Here is a 13,755-nt window from a genome sequence, read left to right on the forward strand (position 1 = left end):
TATTCTCATCATAGAAATAATCCTTATATAAAATGCTGTAAAAATTGCAGTGGGCAGAAATGCTATGGGCTCTTTGTACACACTGATGTTATTTCATTTTGCGGATGATCCTGAGAACCTCGCACACTGAAACATCATCATCAAAAAAAGAAAAAAATATATATTTGATGAACAATGATTCAAATTAAATTTACAGATAATCCATAAGATTTTAAGAACTGCTATGAGGTCTAATGGGGTTGTAGGGCACTCTTGAAACCACGGTTACTTCTAACTCACTTGGGAAAAGTGCTAAAAGGGAGTCATGGTTCAACACGTGCCACCGTATGAGAGGTAGTATAAAGGTGGCAGAAGACAAGGAAGGGGGCTGTGCGTGTGCGCTGACGGGCTGAGCCATGCTGCTTCTCCTGGGTCTGTTACTGATCGGACCACCAGCCCAGGCTGAAGAGTCCAAGTGCACGCTGCTCGGCAGAGCACAACTTCCCGAACTTTCCAAGGATGGGGATATGATTATCGGAGGAATCTTTTCATTTCACACTGGACAAGAAGCTGATATACAGTCCTTTAAAATAATCCCAAAACCACTGCCATGCAAAAAGTATGTAAATATTTCATTTTTAACTTTTCAATGCTAACTGCTATTTTGCTTGATTTATCCATTATTAATAATAGAAAATTTCCAGTATGTAGAAATGTCTAATCAAAAACTAATGTTTTTTTTCCAGTGTAAATTTCAGAGAATTTCAGTTTGCTCTTACGATGATTTTTGCAATAGAAGAAATAAACAGAAATTCAGAAATGCTACCTCATGCATCCCTGGGATACAAAATTTATAATGACTGTGGCACTTCAAACATTATGAGAGCTGCTTTGGCTTTGGTGAACGGCCAAGATCAAGCAATCCACAGCAATAACTGCACTGAACCAGGCACAGTTCAAGCTATAATAGGCCACTCAGGATCAACACCAACTATTGGATTTGCTACAGTAATTGGAAGGTTTCATATACCAGTGGTAAGGAATAACAACTATAATTACACCTTTAAAATACCTTTAAAAGATATATGTTAACATACTGACAATAAAAATTCTCCTCAAAAGGACACGAGAAACATTTATGAAGCCAGTAAAATAAAAAATCAAGTAAATTCCTACTTTCTCAAAGTACTTGGAAAACTACATATAACAAGAAATAAAAACTGCATTTACTCAATTTCACCAAACCTAAAATTAATTAACATAAGGAAGGTGGTGTCAGAGAAGCCTGGTAACATTTATTTTATAATTATGCAAGTGCAATAACTGTACCTTTCAGGTGCTTTGGGAAAAGAGGGTTTACTAGATAAATAAATCTAAATGACTTCCCAGGTGAGCTTACAAATGTACTGTGGAGACTAAAAAGTTTTATTACATTCTTTCATCATTACAATGACCTATCATGGCTATGTATATGGTTAAGACGTATTTTTCCAACATGTGCATTTTAAATGGAAGCAGCATTATTTTTGAAGGACACACCCTAACTACTACCTAAAAAATAAATTAAAACATTGAACCATTTGCATTTTCTTTTCAATTAAAAAAAAAACATATATTGTGCAAATGTAAAGAAATGTGTTCTATGCCCTTTCCAACACAGGTAAGTCACTTTGCCACCTGTGCATGTCTGAGTAACAGAAAAGAGTTTCCCACCTTCTTCAGGACCATTCCTAGTGACTATTACCAGAGCAGAGCACTTGCCCAGCTGGTCAAACACTTTGGCTGGACCTGGGTGGGGGCTGTAAGTAGCAACAATGACTATGGAATCAATGGCATGGCCACTTTTATGCAAGTGGCTCAACAAGAAGGTGTGTGTGTTGAGTATTCTGAGGCGTTTGACAGTACTGGTCCATACAATGTGCTTCTCAGGATAGTCAACATAATAAAACGCTCCACCTCAAAGGTCATCATGGCCTTTATGACACACCGGGAAATCAAAGTGCTGGTGGAAGAGACCGAGCGACAGAACATTACTGACATACAATGGATTGGCAGCGACGCCTGGATCACAGACACTTCCCTTACAAACAGCAAGGGCAACAAGGCACTCGTCGGGGCAATAGGATTTGTAGTCAGCAAGGCACAGATACCTGGCCTGCAGAACTATCTCCAGAGACTCCACCCATCACACTTTCCTCAGAGCTCTTTTGTCAGAGAATTCTGGGAAATTGTGTTCAACTGCACATTGGCCACTGGAAGCAAGAAATACCAGAAAAGACCCTGTAATGGCTCTGAAAATCTACAAAATGTGCAGAACCAGTTCACTGACGTCAGTGAGCTGCGTTTCACCAACAATGTGTACAAAGCTGTGTATGCTGTGGCTCACGCACTGCACAACCTGTACACCTATGAGCACGGCTATGGTCTTGATTCCAGTAGCACACTGCCGCCATGGAAGGTCAGCTGGGGGACATCTGGGGTTGACTTCATAACTGTTTAAACTCTTAAATTAATTTGATTTGATGAAACTCAGACTGCTGCATGAATAGTATAATATATAAGAGAAAGCTAATATCATTTGTGACTTAATATGTACCAAGACATTCCCTAAAAGAAAAAACAGCAAGTTTTTTTGTTATTTCTGTGCAAAGGTTTTACACTACCTGCAAACTGTAAATTTCACACTAAAAACAGGAGAAGAAGTACTTTTTGATAGCAACGGAGATTCACCAGCCAGATATGATTTGATAAATTTACAAAATTTGGATGAGAGCACCATACAGGTGGCCACAATTGGTTACTATGATGCATCGTTACCAAAAGGACAACAGTTTATCATGAACAACACCAACATTGTCTGGGGAGGAGGCAGCAAAGAGGTATTACTTACAATATTTAAAATGAACATAGTAATTGCAGTGGTGTAAGTTTTCAGCAACCCTGTTTTCGGTGTGCTACTTAAAAAGCAGCAGAAAGCATCTTCAACACCTGTAGCATGAGATGCTGCCCTGTCTGTGCTTTTGTGCCTCTGCCAGGTGCCAGTGTCAGTGTGCAGTGAGAGCTGTCCCCCAGGAACCCGCAAGGCCGTGCAGAGAGGAAAGCCTGTCTGCTGCTACGACTGTGTACCCTGTGCAGAAGGGGAGATCAGCAATACTACAGGTGCATCAACAGTGAGGTCATCTGTATTGTTTTGGTATATATACAAAAAAAAATTCCTGACATGACTTGAAATGAAATGAAAACCAAGCACATTGACAGTTTTAATATTTCTGTTATTTTCAGGGGGGACATTTGGGGTATTTACATTATGGCGCTAATTTTTATAATTTCCTAGTTAAATCTACACAAATGACACTTATTCAGCAGCAAGTATCTGCATCATTTATAATTTCTACTGTGAATAGAAGCTATGGCAGTGTCTATTTAGATCAAAACAGACAGAGATTCTGAATAATAAACCCTATGTAAGTTACCACAAGTATAAACATTAGTTAAAACACTAACATTTCCTTGCCGATGTTTTTTATAATACAGATTTAGCAGACTGCATCAAGTGCCAATCTGAATACTGGTCCAACATCAGGAGAGATGCCTGTGTTTTAAAGGAAATTGAATTTTTGTCTTATGGAGACTTGATGGGACTTCTCCTAGCACTACTTTCCTTAATTGGAGCCTTTTTTACCACTGGAGTAGGACTGATATTTTACTATCACAGACACACGCCCATCGTCAGAGCCAATAACACTGAGCTGAGCTTCCTGCTGCTCTTTTCCCTGACCCTCTGTTTCCTCTGCTCACTCACTTTCATCGGCCGACCCTCTCACTGGTCCTGTATGCTGCGCCACACGGCGTTTGGGATCACCTTTGTCCTCTGCATCTCTTGTATTCTGGGGAAAACAATAGTGGTGTTAATGGCCTTCAGGGCTACACTCCCAGGCAGTAATGTCATGAAATGGTTTGGACCTTCTCAGCAGAGGCTCAGTGTCCTTGTATTCACTCTCATACAGGTGCTAATTTGTCTGCTCTGGTTAACATTATCCCCTCCTTTCCCCAACAAGAACATGAAGTACTACAAAGACAAGATCATTCTAGAGTGTGATGTGGGGTCAGCAGTGGGCTTCTGGGCTGTGCTGGGGTACATTGGTCTCCTCTCTGCCCTGTGCTTTGTACTGGCTTTTCTGGCCAGGAAGCTGCCGGACAACTTCAATGAAGCCAAATTCATCACCTTCAGCATGCTCATATTCTGTGCTGTCTGGGTCGCCTTTATCCCAGCTTATGTCAGCTCACCTGGGAAGTTCACCGTGGCTGTGGAAATATTTGCCATTTTAGCCTCAAGCTCTGGTTTGCTCTTCTGTAATTTCATACCAAAATGTTATTTCATAATATTTAAACCTGAAAAGAACACGAAAAAGGCTTTAATGGGAAAGGCATACAAATAAATATCAATACATGATGCACATCAGATGCAAGGTTTTCAAATGGGCAAACAATATTATTCAGAAAATATTAAATATTAAATATAATTTTTTTTCTATTTAAAATTTTGGTGCCTGGCCAATATTTACAAATAACTCATTTACTTATTTGGATTATGTTAATATAATCCATTAAAATGTGCATATATTTTAACTGCAGTTTGAATATTTAAAGCATTTAAATATCTAGCTTAAAGGTCCCTATATGAACTTGCCAATTTCAGTAAGTGTTTGCATCATTAAACATTGTGCTGCTGGCTGCTTAACATTACTGCATGGAAGAGTGACTACTGATTATTCTACCACTCTGTAATCTGTCAAATGAATATAAACACTTCATTACTGTTCTATACAGGCTCCAGCTTAAGTATGCTACGTATAAGAAATTATCAAAAAAATATTAAATAATGGTAAAATACTAAAACAATTAATCATTACAACTGGCAAAATCATTCAACAAAATCTAATCTGCATTATATGATATATTTTGTTAGCAAAGTGCTTCTTTTCACAGTATAGTTTAAAAATACAGGCAGCAAGAGAAGAGCACCATGATTCAGACGAGCAGTTCTTTGTTTGCGACTGCAAGTTCTCTCTTCTGGAGGTGCCCCCTCAGGGAGAATGCTCTAAACACTGATACAGCGGTGGAAAGAACCCATCTGGAAGACACATCACCTGACCTAATAGTAGTTCCTATAATGACAGAGGCAGACTGAGTGATAGAACTAGGGAAGTACATTTTCAATGAAGCCAGCTGACATAGTCAAACACAGGCTGTTAATAAATACTTGTATCTATGTCAGAATGTTACATGTCATATAGAAAAAACTGAATAATACAAATGAAAATGTAAAAAAATTGACTTGTTTTTTTCAGACTGCAAGGACACAAGTGCAAAAATGTTCAATAACAAGGGAAGACAGTTGTGGTCTACGCCTAAATACTGTTGTGCAAACAGCTATTTGAATCAACAACATAATATTCAATTAGTGTAATAACATCATAACATTAATCTCGCTGTCTGTGACTGGAATGATGTCCACGGCTATGGCATATGTTAATGAGGTACATTAAATGTTTTTGGCCAGTTTTCTTACATATAGTAATTTTCGGTTCATGTTTAAGAGACATACACTGCTGAAGTCCAGTGTCTTAGCTAATCAGTAATTAGTGCTGACCTTGAATTCATATGTTTACACACCATGGGTTCCAGACCAGGAATAATAATATTAATTATTGCCAACTAGGCATGTAACGAAGAATCGCGAATCGGTTAAAAATGAAAGTAAATGTATGACGATTTAAACAGACTGATGTGGAAAATTAATCACTACTTTAGGAGTACTTCACAGTACTTTACTTAACAGGAAAACTGGTGTAATGAATGTGTATTCACATCGACGTCGTATTAGTTTTTGGTTTTGACCAAATGCAAATGGGAGCGAAATTGAAATTGAAGACAGCCCCCGTCCCCCACACCCAATCTTAAGTCGCCGGTGTGGCAGCATTTTAGCTTTCCGGTAATCACAAACGGAAATGGTGGGAAAAGCTCAGGCAAAATAAAAACTGCGTGCAAATATTATAAAAGACTGATAACATACACAAATACACCACAGTAAGCTCAATTCACCACCGCCAGAGCGAAGATTATTAAAAGGGCAGATGACGCTAAAAAGCTGCACATGCAAGCCTTAGTTTATTTGGTAACACTTTACAGTCAGTGCACCTTCATAATGCATTCATTATGCATTTATAGAACATTCAGTGCACCTTCATAATGCATTCATAAAACATTCACAAGCAACATGCAAGTACACCTTAACATCCTAACAGTTTTAATATACATTAATAACAAACATTACATGATTATACAATTATTATGTTTGTTATTATTATATAATGTTTGTTATTAATGTATATTACAGTACAGCTGTTACGGGATGTTAGGATGTAAAGGTATACATGCAAGATGTTTATGAATGATTTCTGAATCAATACATTATGAAGGTGTACTGAACGTTTTATGAACGCAATATAAAAGCATTATGAACGTGCAGTTAATGTAAAACAACATCGTTTATTTATTTGAATTGATTTTTTTAAATTTTATTTATTTTGATTTGGGATATTTTTCTAAACAAAATTTCCTTCAATTTCAGTTGCACAATTAAGATAAGGACACGTTTCGCACAGTTTAGAAAGATAAAGGAATATTTTGTAATAAATTTGTCTGCAGCTCATTCTGTTAAAAAATCTTGAGAAAATCGTATTGTGAACTTAACGAATCGTGACTTGAGTGTATCGTTACATCCCTATTGCCAACTCAATCAAAAGTCTACTGAGCAGACCTCCAAAGGAGTCCCATAAAATCATTACTATGCTAAAGTTGGTGAGGTGAATGTAATGTGACAACCTGCTAACATTTTCTGGGTCAGGTGGAAGCAGACCATTAGATGTGGAAATACTGTTTTACTGGTAGTGTAAATGCTGTCAACCAAATAGTCCTCTAATTTACAATTGCTTAAGTAATTAAAACTTCTGCTTCAACTTATATACAGTAGGAGAAGCAGAAGATTAGTACACTGTTAATAATCCTATTATTGTTAGTATTAAACCTCCTTCACCTGCCCACTCTGAGGCCACCGAGGAGAGGTGCAACATCCACATCAATTTCTTCAGACAAAAAGTTGATAACATCCGCTCATACCTCTCCATCACGAATATCTTGCCTCCTCCAACTGTCGACCTACTACCTGAGATGGTCCAGCCACTTTGCTCCTCTAATACCACACGGGAAGAGGTGGAGGACGTCATCAGGAAAATGAAACCATCTACCAGTTCCCTGGACCCTTTCCCTTCAGCCCTGCTACAGGTCAACATCTCTGCCGTCTCTCCACTCATCACCAGGATCATAAACCAATCCCTCCTGACTGGCCATATTCCTTCTACTTTAAAAACTGCTGTCATCAGACCTTTATTGAAAAAACCCACCATGGACTCTGAAGTTCTCTATAACTATAGGCCCATCTCCAATCTTCCATTTCTCTCTAAAGTTCTGGAAAAAACAGTTGCAGCACAACTTCATGATCACCTCAAACTGAATAACCTCCATCCATCCATCCATTTTCCAAACCGCTTATCCTACCGGGTCGCGGGTGGTCCGGAGCCTATCCCGGAAGCAATGGGCACGAGGCTGGGAACAACCCAGGATGGGGGGCCAGCCCATCGCAGGGCACACTCACACACCATTCACTCTCACATGCATTCCTACGGGCAATTTAGCAAGTCCAAATAGCCTCAGCATGTTTTTGGACTGTGGGGGGAAACCGGAGTACCCGGAGGAAACCCCACGACGACATGGGGAGAACAGGCAAACTCCACTGAATAACCTGTTTGAAAAATTCCTGGCCATAGCACCCGAAACAGCCCTGGTCAGGGTCACCAATGATCTTCTGATGACAGCAGATATTGGTTCCCCTTCTCTACTCATCCTCCTTGACCTGACAGCTGCTTTTGACACAATAGACCATAGCATCCTCCTTCACCGCCTGCAATGCACCATTGGACTCTCAAGAACTGTTCATAACTGGTTCACGTCATACCTAACTGGCAGAGCCCTTGGCAGTGCAAAATCTCACATCAACAACGTCACCTGTGGTGTCCCACAGGGCTCTGTGCTAGGCCCCATTCTTTTTACCATCTACATGCTCCCCCTAATTGGAAATGTCATTAGCAGGCATGGTTTATCTTTCTACTGCTATGCCGATGACACTCAGCTTTATCTCAGGACTACCCCCACCTCCTCTACTGCTCCTCTGCCAACATCCACACTAACTACCTGCCTGGAGGAGATAGAGGCGTGGATGAGGCTCAACTTCCTTCAGCTGAACAAATCCAAAACAGAAGCCATCTTAGTAGGCACACCACACCATCTCCGCTCTTCTACCATCACCAGTATCACTTTCTCTGGCCAAAACATCCACCTTTCTACAGCTGTCACCAATTTGGGTGTTAAAATGGATTCTCAACTCACCTTTGACACCCACATCAAACACCTCTGTAAGTCATCATTTTACCACCTCAAGAACATCGCTAAACTCCGCCCAACACTTTCCCTGGCAGATGCAGAGAAGCTCATCCATGCTTTTGTCACCTCCAGGTTGGATTACTGTAATGCGCTCCTCATTGGGATTCCTGGCAAGAATATTCAGAGACTTTAGTATATTCAGAACAGCGCTGCCAGGATCCTGATGAGGGCGCGAAAGCATGATCACATCACCCCCATCCTGAAAACCCTTCATTGGCTCCCTGTCCCGCTCAGGATAGAGTACAAGGTCTCCCTTCTCACCCATCAGTGCATCTATGGACATGCCCCCCTTTACTTACAAGAACTCCTCACCCCCCATACCTCCTCACGTACACTCCGCTCTGTACACACTAACACCCTCCAAGTCCCCAATACCAAGCTCCGTAGCATGGGTGATAGGGCATTTTCATCTGTGGCACCAAGGCTGTGGAACACCCTCCCCGACTACCTGAGAGCCCCACAGTCAACTGATGTTTTTTTAAAAAATCTAAAAACCTATCTTTTTAGAAAGACATTTAGTTGAGTATTTTTACTTTTTACTCTTTATTGTCTAGTCTTTGTATTTTATATTATTTATATTATTATTATATTTTATAGTATTTTTATTATACCACTCTTTTACTCTGTAGCACTTTGAGATTGCTAGAATATAAAGTGCAATACAAATACAATTTATTATTATTATTATTATTATTATTATACCATAGTATGCTTTCCCAAACAAACAACTCATGTCATTTTGAACCACGGCTGCTGCAGCTCCACTGGGACAGCATGACATTAGTGCTTTACCTAAGAAAGATAACACTGCCTATCCTTCTCCTCAAACAGACAGCGCAAGTTCCACCCCCAGCACTATAAAAGATAAAAACTGCAAACATGGGATAGAGATCTGTATGAGAAGCTATGCTGCCCTGGCCCACCTGGCTGTTGTCCACCTGGTTCCTACTTACCCCACAGGTGACATCAGGGATCCTGCCATGTCAGCTGCTGGGCAAGGCAGAACACCCACAGCTGCTAAAAGATGGAGACATCATCATTGGTGGGATATTCTCCTTCCACAATAGCTGGGTGGAAACCCAGTCCACCTTCTCCAGCAAACCTGACCCACCAAAGTGTAAAAGGTGAGTCCAGCATTCATTTAATGGCTTTACTAACTTTATTATTTAAATACAAAAATGTTATCCTTAAGACCAAAAGAGGTGGTATTTTGACCATGTTTTTTTTCTCCGTTTGTAAAAATTGTTACCAGAAAAAGAACTAAAATTCAGTCAGTGATGCTTGCTGTTTTCTTAATATCTTTAAGGCAATATAGGCTTTTATGAGTTTTCTTATGAGCAATAGATTCAAAATTTCAAGTCCTCATAAATTGAATAAAACACACTTCATTACTAAAGCACGGTGTTTTTGACATACTTTTGTTTGAAATCACATTTCTAATACTGGGTCAATATTTTTTTCTGCAGCATAAATAATTCATATTTTTATAAATACTGATTGTACTCATGTCTATGCACATGTATATTTACACTGCCCTTTCTAGAATTGCATATTTATAACAAATGAGGTACACTTCTCAAGTTAAACCTATAGTAGTACTTGCACATGACTTTTGTGTTCTTCCTAAAATGCATTTGCAAAGATATATAGCCTGAAATCATTCATCTATTTATTACTTATTTTTTTCTTGTAGTCTAAGCCTGAGAGAATTTCAAAATGCTCAAACTATGGTATTTGCAATTGAAGAAATCAACAACAGCACTGATATTCTGCCTGGCATCTCTCTGGGGTATAAAATCTATGACTCCTGCAGCTCTATAGCACTGGCCATAAGGTCAGCCATGTCTTTAGTTAATGGTTATGAAGAAGCCATAATGGACACAAACTGCTTAACCCCAAAGACAATTAAAGCCATCATAGCAGAAACATCTTCAACACCAACTATGGCGATTTCAGCCTCCATTGGGCCTTTGCACATACCAGTGGTAAGCTTGTATAATTTCCATTGCTTGTTTAATCTCCTTTAAAGACTGATACAAATCCATACCTTTGTAATATAACTGTGTAAAGGTTAGTACTTTCAGGAAGATTTAATTTAAATTTTTTTTTGCATTTTATGTTGTTGTTGTTTCTGCTGCAGATCAGTCACTTTGCCACTTGCGCTTGCCTGAGTGACAAAAAAAAATATCCCACCTTCTTCAGGACGATTCCCAGTGACTACTATCAGAGCAGAGCACTGGCGCAGTTGGTGAAACACTTTGGTTGGACATGGGTGGGGGCTATTTGCAGTAACAATGACTATGGCAACAATGGGATGGCCACATTTATGAAAGCTGCCACTGATGAAGGAGTTTGTGTAGAGTATTCAGAAGCCTTCTTTAGAACAGACCCCAAAGAAAATATCCTGAGAATAGTGGACATTATAAAGATGTCCACCTCAAAAGTTGTTGTGGCCTTCGTTTCCTATTCTGACATGGAAGTTTTACTGGAGGAGGTGGCCCTGCAGAATGTCACCGGATTGCAGTGGATTGGCAGTGAATCCTGGATTTCTGACTCAAACATTGCAACTGGAAAATTTCAACACATTTTAAGAGGATCAATGGGGTTTGCAATTCCTAAAGCTACAATCAGAGGTTTGAGAGAATTTCTTCTCAGTATCCGCCCATCTTCCACTGTTCCCATTTACACCGAACTGTGGGAAACTATATTTGGCTGTAAATTCCACACAAGAGAAAATTCAGGATTCAGGGATATGTGTACTGGGTCTGAGCGTTTGGATGACATATACAACCAATATACAGATATATCAGAATTGCAAATTGCAAATAATGTCTATAAAGCAGTTTATGCTGTAGCTCATGCACTAAATAACATGGCAGCTTGCACACAAGGAAATGGAATTAATAATCTATGTGTAAAAAGAGCTGAAAACAGTGAGAACTGGCAGGTAAATAAATGCTCAATATAAGTAAAACTATAAGATTGCATTTCTAATTTTCATCATTTTTATGTAATTTGATGTTCAACTATTTGTTTTTTACAGGTTATTAATTATCTTAAACAAGTTAAATTTTCAATGAAAACTGGTGAGAATGTCTTCTTTGATGAAAAAGGAGACCCTGGAGCAAAGTATGAATTGTTGAACTGGCAAGGTAAAGACGGGAAGACTGAGTTTATGGTAGTGGGCTTCTATGATGCCTCTTTGCCTCCCCAGCGGCAGCTCTCACTGAACAACATCAGCATCATCTGGAGGCAGAATCAGTACCAGGTACCATATTTCCTGAAAAGCCTGACTTTGTAAGCAGAACACGATTTGTCTATGTACTGTAGTGGCCCTTTGCTGACAGGCACTCTGCTCCTGAAGGTGCCAGTGTCTGTGTGCAGTGAGAGCTGTCGCCCGGGTACACGTAAGGCCGTGCAGAAAGGAAAGCCTGTCTGCTGTTTTGATTGCATTCCATGTGCAGAAGGAAAGATAAGCAACACAACTGGTACTGTAAGCTTTGAATTACTTATGTAGAAGTACAATAAAAATCAGAATGTCATAATGCTTTTGGTAAAACAACTACAAATATTACCAACTGTTTTTTCCCTTATTAATTAAAATGCATTTTACATATGTATGTTTACATATGCAAAAATGAATTTCATTTACATAATGCATGCCATGTATTGTTTTCAGAGAGAAATTAAATTTAGAGTTTAATCATTTTAAAATAGAAGAAAATTCATTTCATTGTAAAGACTGATACTGGAGTATAAAACTTTTTTTTTTCACTTTTATGTAGATTCCATCGACTGCATCAACTGTCCAGCAGAATTCTGGTCGAATAAACTCAGAGATAAATGCATCTTAAAAATCACAGAATTCTTATCCTTTGAGGAAATTATGGGAATATTGTTGGTCATATTTTCATTACTTGGTGCTTTTTTAACTGGCTGTGTTGCTATAATATTCTTCATACACAAGGACACACCCATCGTCAAAGCCAATAATTCTGAGCTGAGCTTCCTGCTGCTCTTTTCCCTGACCCTGTGTTTCCTCTGCTCACTCACTTTCATCGGCCGACCCTCTCACTGGTCCTGTATGCTGCGCCACACGGCGTTTGGGATCACCTTTGTCCTCTGCATCTCTTGTATTCTGGGAAAAACAATAGTGGTGTTAATGGCCTTCAGGGCTACACTCCCAGGCAGTAATGTCATGAAATGGTTTGGACCTTCTCAGCAGAGGCTCAGTGTCCTTGCATTCACTCTCATACAGGTGCTAATTTGTGTGCTCTGGTTGACATTATCCCCTCCTTTCCCCTACAAGAACACGAAGTACTACAAAGACAAGATCATTCTAGAGTGTGATGTGGGGTCAGCAGTGGGCTTCTGGGCTGTGCTGGGGTACATTGGTCTCCTCTCTGCCCTGTGCTTTGTACTGGCTTTTCTGGCCAGGAAGCTGCCTGACAACTTCAATGAGGCCAAATTCATCACCTTCAGCATGCTCATATTCTGTGCTGTTTGGATCACCTTTATCCCAGCTTATGTCAGCTCACCTGGGAAATTTACTGTTGCTGTGGAAATATTTGCCATTCTAGCATCAAGTTTTGGCTTGCTGTTTTGTATTTTTGCTCCAAAATGTTATGTTATTTTGATAACTCCAGAGAAAAACACAAAAAAACATATGATGGGGAAAATGCCATCCAAATCACTCTAGCAAAAACACTATTATAAAATATAATAATTACAGCAACATTTCTGACATTTTTTTCCAATACATTGTCTCATACCTGTATAGCCATATCAATACTGGCTAATACTACACATACTCTCTGCCTAAACACATTTTTATATTTTAATTTTCCTCTTGTAATTTGCATAATGTAGATTATGTAAAGTTTACCGTGCTTCCTGTAAAGAAAAAAAATATTCATATAAAGGTATATCTGCAATAAAGATCATATACAATAAAATTATCTTTGAATCAAAGATGTTCTGTCCATCGAATAAATGTTAAACTAAAATAGTATTACTGAAAAGTAATTAGTGAAATATGTAATGTCAGAAGTCTACAGATGTCATGGCCCAAAATTAGGTTTTACAAAGAAAAACTTATATATTGTATTCTTGTGATGTTTCATATTGTTTTTATTTAGAACTTTATTCATTGCTTTTTTAATGACCAGTGACAATTATTTAAATCTAATAAGCCCATGCCATTTTTCCAGAAGT

At 39.0% G+C, this 13,755-nt stretch overlaps 2 protein-coding genes and 1 long non-coding RNA gene across 9 annotated transcripts in view; 2 read left to right on the top strand and 1 right to left on the bottom strand.

Annotated features, from left to right (window-relative positions):
* Positions 1-13,755, bottom strand: part of LOC125712190 (uncharacterized) — a 62,243-nt gene that overhangs the window by 38,589 nt on the left and 9,899 nt on the right. For 3 of the 5 annotated variants that reach the window (XR_007383205.1, XR_007383203.1, XR_007383206.1), the window contains exons 1-3: positions 5,005-5,109; positions 4,267-4,371; positions 3,782-3,866 (exon numbers count right to left, since the gene is read on the bottom strand). This is a non-coding gene — a long non-coding RNA (uncharacterized LOC125712190). Of the gene's footprint in view, positions 1-2,984; positions 3,107-3,781; positions 3,867-4,204; positions 4,372-5,004; positions 5,148-9,494; positions 9,559-12,594; positions 12,680-13,755 lie in introns of those variants that run through there. The other 2 variants (XR_007383204.1, XR_007383207.1) reach the window with 2 other exon arrangements.
* Positions 44-13,755, top strand: part of LOC125712182 (extracellular calcium-sensing receptor-like) — a 28,448-nt gene continuing 14,736 nt past the window's right edge. For 2 of the 3 annotated variants that reach the window (XM_048981956.1, XM_048981958.1), the window contains exons 1-2: positions 44-598; positions 726-1,014. In XM_048981956.1, the coding sequence (XP_048837913.1) occupies positions 396-598; positions 726-1,014 (492 nt within the window). In that variant the 5' untranslated portion in view covers positions 44-395. Of the gene's footprint in view, positions 599-725; positions 1,015-1,639; positions 2,438-2,630; positions 2,859-3,014; positions 3,139-3,513; positions 5,008-13,755 lie in introns of those variants that run through there. The other variant, XM_048981954.1, reaches the window with a different exon arrangement.
* On the top strand, positions 9,520-13,024 carry LOC125712187 (extracellular calcium-sensing receptor-like). Its single transcript, XM_048981964.1, is given in 7 exon segments — positions 9,520-9,665; positions 10,235-10,526; positions 10,682-11,488; positions 11,585-11,809; positions 11,906-12,029; positions 12,327-12,896; positions 12,899-13,024. Coding segments are annotated over 6 exon segments (2,076 nt in total). The 5' UTR covers positions 9,520-9,665; positions 10,235-10,268; the 3' UTR covers positions 12,991-13,024.

The sequence above is a fragment of the Brienomyrus brachyistius genome, chromosome 17 (assembly GCF_023856365.1).
Source record: "Brienomyrus brachyistius isolate T26 chromosome 17, BBRACH_0.4, whole genome shotgun sequence".
Taxonomy (NCBI): Eukaryota; Metazoa; Chordata; class Actinopteri; order Osteoglossiformes; family Mormyridae; genus Brienomyrus; species Brienomyrus brachyistius.